This window comes from Coturnix japonica, chromosome 1 (genome assembly GCF_001577835.2).
Source record: "Coturnix japonica isolate 7356 chromosome 1, Coturnix japonica 2.1, whole genome shotgun sequence".
Lineage (NCBI taxonomy): Eukaryota > Metazoa > Chordata > Aves > Galliformes > Phasianidae > Coturnix > Coturnix japonica.
The window spans coordinates 82,964,059-82,976,420 of NC_029516.1; the positions used below are offsets into that span (position 1 = coordinate 82,964,059).

Below are 12,362 nucleotides of genomic sequence, written 5' to 3' on the forward strand. Positions count from 1 at the left end.
AAGCATGTGCCACTTTCTAGCTAAGCAGATCAGGAGAAGATAACTTTGTTTGAGGGAGGGGTATCATTATTTAGGGTTGTGCACTATATAATTGCACAATCTGCTATCATGCATGAAAAGAGCTGTTCAATAGCACGGCCCTGCCTTGTCCTGACATCATGTCTGTGTTGGAAATCCATTTGGAATGAAAAATCCCACATTCCCCAAGTGATCTCGTAGCTTGTGAGCAAATGGATGAGTTGCAGAGGAGACTTTATAGTCTCAGTGGTGCTAGGAGTTGGGATCTTCGTGACCAACATCAAAACAACTCAATGATAAGAAAGCATAGGATCACAGGATGATTTTAGTTGGAAGGGACCTCAAAGCCCACCCAGCCCCAAACCCCTGCCATGGGCAGGACTGCCTCCCACCAGCACAGGCTGCCCAGAGTCCATCCAACCTGGCACTGAACACCTCCAGGGATGGGGCATCCACTGCTTTTCTGGGCAGCCTATGCCACTGCCTCATCACTCTCCGAACAAATCATTTCCTCCTAATATCTAACCATAATCTCCTGTATAGAAACAAGGACGATATGCATGACTGTGTAAAATGCTTTGTACAAGTCCAGGTAGATTACATTAGTTGCTCTTCCTATACCTGCTAACACTGTAGTCGAGTTGTAGAAGACCACCAGATTTGTCAGGCACTACTTGTACTTAGTGAAGCCAAGTGGGCTGTCACCTGTCACCTCTTTGTCCTCCATTTCCCTCAGCATAGTCTCCAGGAAAGTATACTCCGTGATCTTGCCAGGCAGAGATATGAGACTGTCTGGCCTCTAGCTCCTTGTGGTTTTCATTTTTTTCCTTTTTAAAAAATGACAATATACTTTTCCAGTGGGAACTCTGCCAGACTGACATGACTTCTCAGATAGTAGCTCAGCAACTTCATCTGCCAGTTCTCTCACGACCTGTGGATTCATCTCATCTGGTCTCTTGGACTTGTGTAACTTCAAGTTCCTTAGATGGTCTCAAATCTGTTCTTCTCCTATAGTGGGCAGTTCTTCACTTTCCCAGTCCCTTGCCTTTGCCTTCTGTGACGTGGACAGTGTGGTGAAGGCTCTCGCTGATGAAGATTGAGGCACAAAGTTGGTGAATACCTCAGCCTTCTCCATATCTCAGATAACCAGGTCTCTTGTTTCCTTCTGGAGAAGGCCAACATTTTTTCTTCCTTTTTTATTGCTGATGTACTTACAGAAGCCCTTCTGTTGTCTTTGATGTCCTGGCCAGATATAATCCCATCAATGCTTTAGTTTTCCCAACCTGATCTCTGGCTGCTCAGAGAATTTCTCCATATTCCTACCAGGCTACCTCTCCTTGCTTCCACCCTTTGTAGGCTTCCTTTTTGGATCTGGGCCTTTTTTACCCCCAGGGCTTTGTCTCATGGAACACTATCAAGCAGATCCCTGAAGAGGCCAAAGTCTGCTCTCCTGAAGTCCAAGGCAGTGAGCTTGCTGTGCACTGTCCTCAATGAAACAAACTTCTTTCCGAAGAAATTACAGTCTGGAAAGTGCAGATCTCCACAGTTATTTTCAAGGCAAGAAGAATTCCTAGTAACAGTATTATTTACATTAGCCACAACTCTCTGGCTCTGCTATTTAGAGGTGTGTGTTCTCAGCAATCCTACAGGTTGCTTAATGGAAGCATAAAAAAATGGGCCAGGTATGCAGGTTGGAACTGTTTGCCATTATTGGTTGGACTCTGTCGCTGTTGCAGATCTTGTGCAGGCTCACCTACATGGTCTATGCTCTCTGAGTCCAGTCTTCTTTGTAGACCTTTGGTATAATGGTCTTTACCCCTTTCTTTCACAGACACGTCTTTTGTGTTGCAAAAGCAGTCCTGATTTCCAGCACTTCCCATATTAAAGGTTCTGCACTGTTATGACAGCAAAAAATACGCTCAGATAATTCAGAAAGAAGTTACATGTATCCAAAGATGAGTGACTTGAATATCATTGCGCTGGAGCAGGCTGCCCAGAAGGGTGGCAGAGACTCCTTCTATCGGATGCTCTTCTTTATGACTTACTATAGGGAACTGCTTTAGCAGGGGGGTTGGACTCGATGATCTTTAGAGATTCTTCCCAACACCTACAATTCTATGATTCTGTGAATTCTGCATTATCCGCATCTTGCAAACTGTTCTGCAACTTGCCAGAAAGCATTTGATATTTGGATTGTGTTTGCAGATGGAGTATAGGAGGTTAATAGAGAATGTATCTGACAGTAGCTGGATGTAATTTAAAGATGGACTGTAGCCATGTAGTTACATACCAGATTTGGGTTTTGGCTCATTTTATCACAGATAGGGCCCAGGAAAGGGATATACACAGTCAGCCAGAGCTGTTTTTCAAAAGGACAGTTTTAGGTCTGAAAGGAGATGGGCAGTTTAACATCTGAACCATTTGGTCTTTGTGATACAGCAGTATGAGGGCACTCTTTAAAGATGTTAGCCACAGGTTGTATTAGTTAGTCCTCTGTCTTTAACTGCTCCACAAAGAGAACACGATGGTGTCAGAGATGACTAGTCACTGACATACCTTACCTAGCTTATCTCAGCAGTGTATAGCAAAACAAAGCAAGAAAGGAATTCCTTGTTCTTCCTTACCATCTTTATTCCTCCCATTAAACAAACTGAGCCTGTTCTTAATCACTGCATGTTCTTGGGCCCCGTATCATCTCCTCTGTGCGTCCTCTTGCCAGGAATCCTCTTCCAATGCTTTATATAGCACAGGCTGAAAAATGTCACGTGCCAGATCTCTACTATTTCTTTATTAAGGGAGTGATTTATTAAGGTGTTCAGAATATGACCTTCATTCCAACTTTGTGCATAGAGATTGATTTTCTTTCGTCTCTCTAAAGTGGTCCCTCTTGTAAGATTTTCTTATTTTCCAGCCCTCATTTATCCTCTAGCTCACTGAAATCCAGTCTGAGAAGCATTCTTTCTGCCTCAAGTTGCGCTTTGGATAGAAGTACCGTGCAACTCAGTTTAAAGCTGTTTGGGAAAACTACTGTTGAAGTAAGGCTCTGCATTTCCTTGTGCACAAATAGCCAGAAATGCTGAAGAGAGACCTCAAACGACTGGTTTGAAGATACAAAATGTTGTGGCCCTCAAATTATGCCATCTCTTTCAAATGACGGCTTTTCTAGAAACAGAGAATCTCCCAGAGTTGTTCTGGGGAATTAATTTCAGCGATGCTTTTGTGTAAAGATAGAGAGCCGCTTGCTGATTAGTCGCTTTATAAGCCTGGTACTGGTATCATTGCTTAGCATATCTTGCTTCCCATAATCATCTTTTTCTTCAGAGCTGGGAGCTCCAAGAGCATGTTCTGAGCAATTCATATGGAAGAACTACTAAAATAGCTCCTCAGAATAAAGCGATATACTTCTCATAAGCAAAATATACTTTGCCTCACAAGCAAAACTTTGTGCAGTTAGTTGCATTGTGGATGCATTACTGAGCATGAGATTATCCTCTTCTGTGGCCTCTCGAGCATTTTTGCGGATGGCTGTGCCTGAGGTAACGTTCCTGTTTGCTGGGCTGCTGGAATTTGGCTACACTCCTTAACAAAACAGTTTGTTTTGGACATTTTTGATGTATGCACAAAATACATTTAGAGGATAAATTAAGCAGAACAAAGACACTGGAAGTTTAGGTCATAAAACAAATCTTTCTCAGCTTTGGTTAATACTGAGTGATGATCTCGTTTTCCCATATTGCTTATTTTTCCTGCTGAGAGATGTCAAAGACCAGACCAGAGTATCTAAGAGCGTAAAATACAGATGTGATGCTCCAGTGACCACCAGTGCTGGAAATCAGCAGTGAGACTCAATTGTTGGAGCTGGGTGTAAGTAGCAAATTAGTTTATTCAGTTCTACCACCGTCGGGGATGTGGATGCTCCCTTTTCACCTCTCACACCATGATGTTTAAAGACTAGCAAGTGGAGCCACGCTAAGCTGTGCTGAAGGACAGTAGATCAGCAGAGATGCTCTAGTCCCCTCTTAACCATGCAAAGTCCCCTTTATGCATGTGTTAGGTTTTCACTGCCCGCTGGCTGCCCTTCTCCCCCCTCTGCTTTTTCATGTTCAGTGGATTCTCCTCTCTGTGTCTCTGCCTCTTTTTCTCTATTTTTTTTTCTCTCTATTGTTCCCCACGTCACCAACTGTCACTCACTTTATAAAGCCGTCTGGCTCGGAGCTTAAATATTGCACGGCAACTAAAACCCGCCATCAGAGCCAATTCAGTCATATCTGTTCAGTCGTGCGACAAGATTGGGACTTTTAGTGTAGGGAAGGAGAGAGACAAAAGTTCACTCTTCACTGCAGAGTGCCAAGAGAGGAGGGGGACACAATTCTTCGGTGGAACCTTTCCCAGTGGCAAGTTACTTGCTCAACATCCTTAATCTTTAGAGTCTTTCTTGCTGGCAGTGTGTTCAGATTGCAGCATCTGGAACTGCTGGGTGGGGGTTTGCAGTAAGCCCATGCAAGATAGTGACATAATTAGCCTGTCAACTCTGAGTGAGCTTAGGCAGTCTCCTCTTTTCCTCATGATAGGCAATTTAAGGGAAGAGAGGACTGCCTAAATTCATTGCTTTTGTCTTTTTTTCTTGTCTTTTTTCTTTTCTTTTTTGAGACTGGAAGAGCTGTGATTGCAAGTGAAGTTTGAATTGGCTGTACTACTCTTCTCCAGTCCACCCAAAATTGTTCCTTGCAGCTGAAGAAGCCAGTGAGCAACCCTGGACCACCTCTCCTGTAGAAAATAGAGTGGTTGTGACAGAGTTTTGAAGGATGTGACTAGTTCAGAAGTGACCACAGAAAGAGTTTTGTCAGAGGTAGAAAGCTGCAAGTGGAGCATATGGTGGAGTTAGGAAACATGCTTCTCTTTTACAGCGAGCTTTCTGTGTGATAAGGTTTATCATGTCTAGAATGTCGCTCTTCTATGCTGCAATGGAAATGATGAACTAATGGTGGTGGGTACCAGTGTGACTCAGAAAGAAAGGAAAGGATGTAGTAAACTGCGATGTTTGGGGGACAGTGGAGCTAATAGTGTATATAGTCCTGTTTTCTACAGTGTTGCACATGATTGGTTAATGGCTGGTATATTTTGTTCTGTGAATCTGCAGAAAGAGAATGTTTAAATCAGTTTAGATGATGTATGTAAACAGCATAATCTTCTGCTAGACTTGTTAACGTAAGTGCTGACATTAACACACTCCTTTACACAACTTTAATGACTGGCAAAGTAGCAATTTTCTTCGGTGATTAAATTATACGTCTGCCACTTCTGCATGCAAAAGGAGTTTGTGCAAAAGGAAGGGCTGTGTTCTGCTCTTTATTTTCCAACATAGATGTCTGGGCTTAACATTTTACAGTGTTTGAAGATGAGAATTATGAGTCTAACTTGTTTTAGAGAAATCACATTACAAATAGGTTTTTTGGTTGAAAATTTGTAACATTCCCCAGACTCAGAACTCTCAATATTTTGTGTGTTCATCTATGTGTGAATATGTACACACGGTATTTGAAACAGACTGATATGCACTGGTGTGTCATAACATATGGCATTACAAATATATCCCAGTGCTATCTGAAGGAAGAAGGGAAGTTAAGATAGTCATATTTCCGCGCTGATGACTGTACATTCTCCCAGCAGCTGTATATGTGTGTCCACATATAGAAAACTATAGCTGGAGGTAGCATCTAAGAGATGAACTTTTAGATCCCCGCGAACAGCTATTTTATGAATAACGTTACCTGCTTCTCTTGATATTGTCCACGAGTTAATCTTTCTGGATCGCTGTAATATTCCACATTCCTCAGTCTTCATATTGCTGCAGTATGTTAAATTAGCCAGTCCCAAACAAGTTTCCTCTTCTCTTGTTTTCCTGTACCTGATGTTATTCATTGGGAGGTTTTGGATATGCAGGATGAAGTCCTGGCCAGGAATAATCTCTTATCCTGCAAAAATATTAAGAGTTGTAGTGTTTGACCTGCAGTACTTGACAGTTAACTACTTTATTAGCTTCCCAGTAGGATATCTACAGCTGGCTTACAGATCTGTGTTAGCCCGAGATAGCAGCACTGATGTTTTTCGGAGAGAAACTAGTGTCTGAGGTCCCAATGATAGACCTTCATGTATCTCTCCAGGTTGATTCCAATGTCAATGAGGCAACTGACTTCAGAATTGGACATAATAACTCCTATAACATGAAATAATTTTATTGCATAGAAAAACTAGTACACGTGGTAGTTATTAATCTTACAAAGTATTACTGACATGGTAATGGTGTTACTATTGCTGGTATTACCTATCACGGTGATTTCTAATGTAGACTTAATATACGCAACTATAGAAAGTTCGTATACATGCAAGATGGGCACCAATTCAAGATCTGTTTGATCCCTGCATAGATCTGATGAGGAACTCATTCTACCCACTGCAGCTCAGCATGCTGATAAATCTGTTCTACTATACTGCTGGCAAGTGTTTGTATGTGTATAAAATCTAAGCAGGCACACACAACAGCGCTTACAAGGGACCACAGAAGACTACTATCTGGAAAAGGAGTTAAATGCACTCCTTGGCTCAAAAGTAATTGCTCATTTAGAGCCAGGGAGGAATGATTTTGGCAAGCAGTTTGCTCTGGCTTTCCAGCCCATCTCTTGTTAATAAATCATTGCAATCTGAGCAAAGAAGCAAGCAATCATCTTCTTTCTGTTCTCAAAGTGTATTAGAAAAATACTAACTGAAAGTAGCAACAAGCATCAGTGGGAAAATGTGACATCTTTTAAATTTAGCATAATTTGTGGTCATTCTCTTTCTTTTTTTCTTTCCTTAGACAGTAAGCAATGGGTGACTGGAGTTTCTTGGGGAACATTTTAGAGCAGGTGAATGAGCAGTCCACTGTCATCGGGAGAGTTTGGCTCACAGTGCTCTTCATTTTCCGCATCCTGATCCTGGGAACAGCTGCTGAACTAGTATGGGGAGATGAACAGTCAGACTTTGTGTGCAACACTCAGCAACCTGGTTGTGAGAATGTCTGCTATGATAAGCCTTCCCCATCTCCCACATCCGCTTCTGGGTGCTGCAGATCATTTTTGTCTCCACACCTTCGCTGGTGTACTTTGGGCATGCGGTGCACCACGTCCGCATGGAGGAGAAGAGGAAAGAGAAGGAGGAAGCTGAGAGGCGTCAGCAAGCTGAGGTGGATGAAGAGAAGCTGCCCCTAGCTCCAAATCAAAACAAGGGCAACAACCCGGATGGGACCAAGAAGTTTCGCCTGGAGGGGACCCTCCTGAGAACCTACATCTTCCACATCATTTTCAAAACTCTCTTTGAAGTGGGATTCATAGTTGGCCAGTATTTCCTGTATGGCTTCCGCATTCTTCCCCTTTACCGCTGTGGGAGGTGGCCCTGTCCTAACCTCGTGGACTGTTTTGTCTCCAGGCCTACAGAGAAGACCATCTTTATTATGTTCATGCTCGTGGTTGCTTCTGTGTCCCTCTTCCTCAACCTGGTGGAGATCAGTCACTTGATCCTGAAAAGGATCCGGAGGGCTCTGAGAAGACCAGCAGAGGAGCCAATGGGGGAGGTGCCAGAGAAACCCCTCCATGCTATTGCAGTGTCCTCCATCCCAAAGGCCAAAGGCTACAAGCTGCTAGAAGAAGAAAAGCCAGTGTCCCACTATTTCCCTCTCACGGAAGTAGGGGTTGAGCCCAGTCCTCTTCCATCAGCCTTCAATGAGTTTGAGGAGAAGATTGGGATGGGGCCATTGGAAGATCTCTCCAGGGCATTTGATGAGAGGTTACCATCATACACACAAGCGAAGGAACCGGAAGAGGAGAAGGTCAGAGCAGAGGAAGAAGAGGAACTAGAAGAGGAGCAGCCAGCACCTCAGGAAGAGCCAGGGGTGAAGAAAGCAGAGGAGGAGGCAGTGAGCGATGAAGTGGAAGGGCCTTCAGCACCTGCAGAACTTGCCACTGATGTGAGATCCCTCAGCAGGCTAAGTAAAGCCAGCAGCCGGGCCAGGTCAGACGATTTGACTGTATGAGGATGCAGGATACGAGGAGAATATGAAAAGGAAAAGAAAAAAAAGAAAAGGAAAGAGAAAGAATCAGAAGAATTTTAAGCAAAGTGCTAAAGTGATCGTTTAAGTATTATTTCATCTTGAGATTCTCGACTGGAAAGGTACTATTGTGGTAACTGTGCCTTATTTACCCTATATGTCCATTTGAAAAGGAACATTTTCCGTTTCCACATGCCAGCTCATTTCTTACAGTAATATCTACATTGTCCACATAACTGATGTGTTTTAAAACCTAATGTGGCAGTGAAACCCAAATGTCACCACTGTGAATGTACTTACTGGAAGCTTTGTGTTCCACATTTCTTTAGGAACGTGAGGAGGATCTGTCTCATGAGCCATCTAAGGGGAAGGCTCATAAACAACAGTATCTAGTATTTCTTTTTCTGTTGTCACCTATGGCATGCTGAGCAGATCTCCCCTTCACTGTGTTTAGCATTGCCACACTAAAACAGTAAGCACTATTTCCCCTCTTTATTGAGAAAGCAAAGACCAAAAATATCTATGATTTCTCTGTGAATGTAAATTTGAGTTAGGTAAAAATACTTTATTTTCCCTTCGTCAAAAATATTTTTGCTCTTTAATTGACATTGACAGTGGGCAAGGTTAACTCTAGCTCTCTTCTAGGACTTAGCAGATGCTCACAGATGGATTATTTGTTCCCAAGAGAGTTATCCAGCTCCAAGCTGAGCACTTCAGAGCACTGGAAAGAAAAAAATCAAGTGATATTTTTTACTTATAATCCTGTGACTTAAAGATCTGAAACTCAATTTAGCAAAGCAAGCATGGAAGGGTTTCTGTGAAAGAAGGAACAGCTACAGTTCCCAGAGCATGAAACCAAATACGAGCCTTCACAGCATGATCCTGACATGTGCTCAGTTCCTGGAGCCCCAAGACTTACAGGCACTCAGCAAATCTCAGGTACAGCACCCTGAAGGCACCTGTGAATCTAAACCACAGGTAACGATGTGACTTTGAAACAAAACTGGTTGTTCAGGTTTGAAAAGTCTGATATGATAATTCTGACATCCTTTGTTTTTAATTTGACAGGCGGGAGCCATCCAGTGGCCTACTTCGCTATTAAATGCCAAAGTCTCAAAGAAAACAAGGCCTTTCAAAAGATCTTCTAGAGTAGGAGAGAAAGGTAGCATCTTAGCTTATATCTTTTAGGTCTTTTGTGCCAACAGATCTGTGCAGAACTCTCAGAGCCTCAGTAAATCCTTTTAGTTACAAAAGGCAGAAAAACACATGCTCGTTTAAACGTCTGTGGATTTCAACCTTCAGGACTGCAGCAGCGCCTTTGGGCTGGGACAGTGCAGCTATGCATTTAAAGCTTCAGGTTAATAGCTACGTCCCCTCTAAAACTGAGCCTTATGCCAGAAAAGTGCAGGTATGCACTCTCATCTGCTCTGCTCTGCAAACCTCAGACCCTGCCAGCTCAGCGAATTCTTTCTGCTGGGCTGCAGCCCGTTCCATTGTTCCCAGGGCAGGCTCTAATCCAGATCAGGAAAAAAAACAGTCTTTGGCATAATGCGTATAAGTCGTCCTGCCATTAGCTAGAAAAGACCCCCTGCCATCTCCCATTGTATCAGGGCTGACCCAAAGCCCATTGAAATTAGCTGGGTGTCTGAGATAGATGTCCTAGGCTTGGGCTCATACCCTCAGTCCTGTTGTCCTACACCCCAGCCCAGGCAACCACAGGTACACCCAGCTCTGTCACTGATTAACCTGCTTGGTAGACTTCATGTGCCTTGTTTTGCAGCCTCCGTGGTCTGGCACAAAGTTGGCTGGACTTCACTGATGCGTGAAGTAAGCTGTACATATGTATAAAGTTTGTAGGGTGTGTTGGGATTGCCACGTATATATATTTTTTACACTATTAATCCTTTTGCTCCTCTTGGGCCTGTGTATTTTCCCACAGATTGCAGCCTGTTAACATAATCTTTGCTCCCTTGACAAAGGCTGTTAGGGTTTTAAGAAACAATTCCTTGTGAAGGAAGACTGGAAGGTACCTCCTCAGCTGTGAGAAAGAATATGACAAAGCAAGATACGTGAAGGAAAATGCGGAGGGAGAATTTGGAGGTTACCATCTACCCATTCTCTCAATAAAGAAACAGGAGAAGAGTAAGTAGCAATGAAAGGCAGGTGGCAAAAGAAAAACAAGAAAAGAAGTCTTCAACAGGAAAACTCCAATACTCCACTAGAACCCAAGAAAGAGCGAAGACCTAGATGAATAACAAACCCAGCATGTTTATACTATATGGGATGTATTACTTTTTTCCTTCACAGAGAAGACATAGTAGAGTGTTAATAGTTTGAAGCATAGCAGAGTTCACTCGAACTGGAAAAAGCCTTCCCTGCAGGTGAAAAAAATTATCTGTAACTGTTCAGTGTGAGGTACCTTCCACCTTATTGAGAGCATCTGACCCTTCCACATACCAATGTACTGACCTAGATGAACCACCTCCCATCCTCGCTTACTACTAATTACTCGACAAGTCCTTTGAGAAAGCATTTTGATGACCATCCCCGCTCCTGATCTCTGTGATGCACACCTTCATTAGATCACTGGACTACTTAAAGATAAAGATTCTCACGAATTTGAGGTCCGTGGTTCATAATATGGATGTCAGACAATCCAGTCTTCAGTTTTAAGATGTTGAGTACGTCATTCTTTTTCACTGGAGTAGAATACAGTAGAGTACAGTACATGCAACATCCTGAACAGACGCTATGTTGTTCCTTCACTGCTGCTGCAGGAAAGCTCATTTCTTCCTCCAGGTCATGACAGTGCAATGAATGAAGTTAATGTTTTCCTCCTGCATCCTGTCAACTGCTTGCTGATTTTTTTTCAAGCCGGTTTTCAAGTACCCTGCCAAGCTGCTAAAGCCTCCAAGTATGAGCCATGGCACCAAGGCAGCGCTTTTCAGCTAACTGGGCAGGGAGCTTACAGTCAGGTTATATGGTATTCAGCCTCATCTCTGCAGTGAAGTCACTGTTGGGACCATCAGCAAGTCATTCTTCCCTCTTGTACAATTGGGAATCATTTTCTACCTCACAAAGACTATGTGAGGCTCAATATATTTTGTTAGTAGTAGGATGGGAGGTCCTGGGAAGGAAGGCCCTACAGATGAGCAAAGGATTATTTCTGTATGTGATTCTGAAATGTGTTTTATTCCCCCCTCAGTGAGACAAATTTAATCATTTATTCAGGAAATTCCTAATGAAGTTACATAACAGCCTCAGAGCTGTGGATTCAGTGTATTTAATTAAAACAAACAATCAAAACACACATATAAAAATAAATGTAAAGAACAAGGAAAATTATCTTGGGAAGTGGACACTGGACAATTAGAGCCATGCTTGGATCATTTAAAGGTGTGTAGTACTCCCTTGGCTCCCTGTGCTAATAAATGATTAACTGATCACATGGCTCTCTGCAAGGAGCTTAGGGTGCAAGTGTCAAATTCACCAAAGGAAGTTAGAAGAGAAAGGTAGTGTCTTAGCTGATATTAGCATGTGGGAGTTGGTGTTCTCTAGTGTCTAGAGCAGTGGACCTAGGATAATGATCTTAGATTTATTTCCAGCTCTGATACTGACTTGCTGTGATAATCACTTTACCTCTTGGTACCTGGTTTTTTTTTTCCCACCTGTAAAATGGGTGTAAGAATTTCCACCTACCTCACAGGGATGTTGTGAGGCTTCCTTAATTCTGTTTGTAAAGAAAGTAGGAATGATCTGATGAAAAGCACTGCTGAAATGCATTGTATCCTTGTTATTTCCTGCCAGAACATCCAACTTGGTTAACATATGACTCTTTGACCAAAAGGGGAGTAGCGTGAAAATCTAAACACTGCATTGCACTGACGTCATTAATGCACATGTGGGTTTGCCACTGTAAGGGAAACTGTTGATCACAGCCTGAGCCTCTGATTAACCATCTGGGGCAAGTGATGAGTCAGCTGTGGGAGCACAGGTGAAGGTAATTCAGCTGCACTCCCGGAAGGGGTGGAGCCCCTTGACTCCGCCTCTCCTAGATCCTATTTAAGACCACCACTAAAGCAGCATCTCTTTCTGGAGATTGCTCCTGTGAAGAGTTCTGGTGGTGAGCCTCAACATTGGTGAGCATCCATCTTGACTGAAAGCCTCAGCATTGGTGAGCCTTTTCTTAGATATCCTTTGGCTATCCGTTTACTCTGTAATTATGATGATACACTTGTATTATTCCAACTATACAGCCACA

At 42.9% G+C, this 12,362-nt stretch overlaps 1 protein-coding gene across 1 annotated transcript; it reads left to right on the top strand.

Annotated features, from left to right (window-relative positions):
* The first annotated feature begins 4,097 nt into the window (after positions 1 to 4,097).
* Positions 4,098 to 11,883, top strand: GJA8 (gap junction protein alpha 8). Its single transcript, XM_015879851.2, is given in 3 exon segments — positions 4,098 to 4,412; positions 6,875 to 7,085; positions 7,088 to 11,883. Coding segments are annotated over 2 exon segments (1,200 nt in total). The 5' UTR covers positions 4,098 to 4,412; positions 6,875 to 6,884; the 3' UTR covers positions 8,087 to 11,883.
* Positions 11,884 to 12,362: the final 479 nt, after the last annotated feature.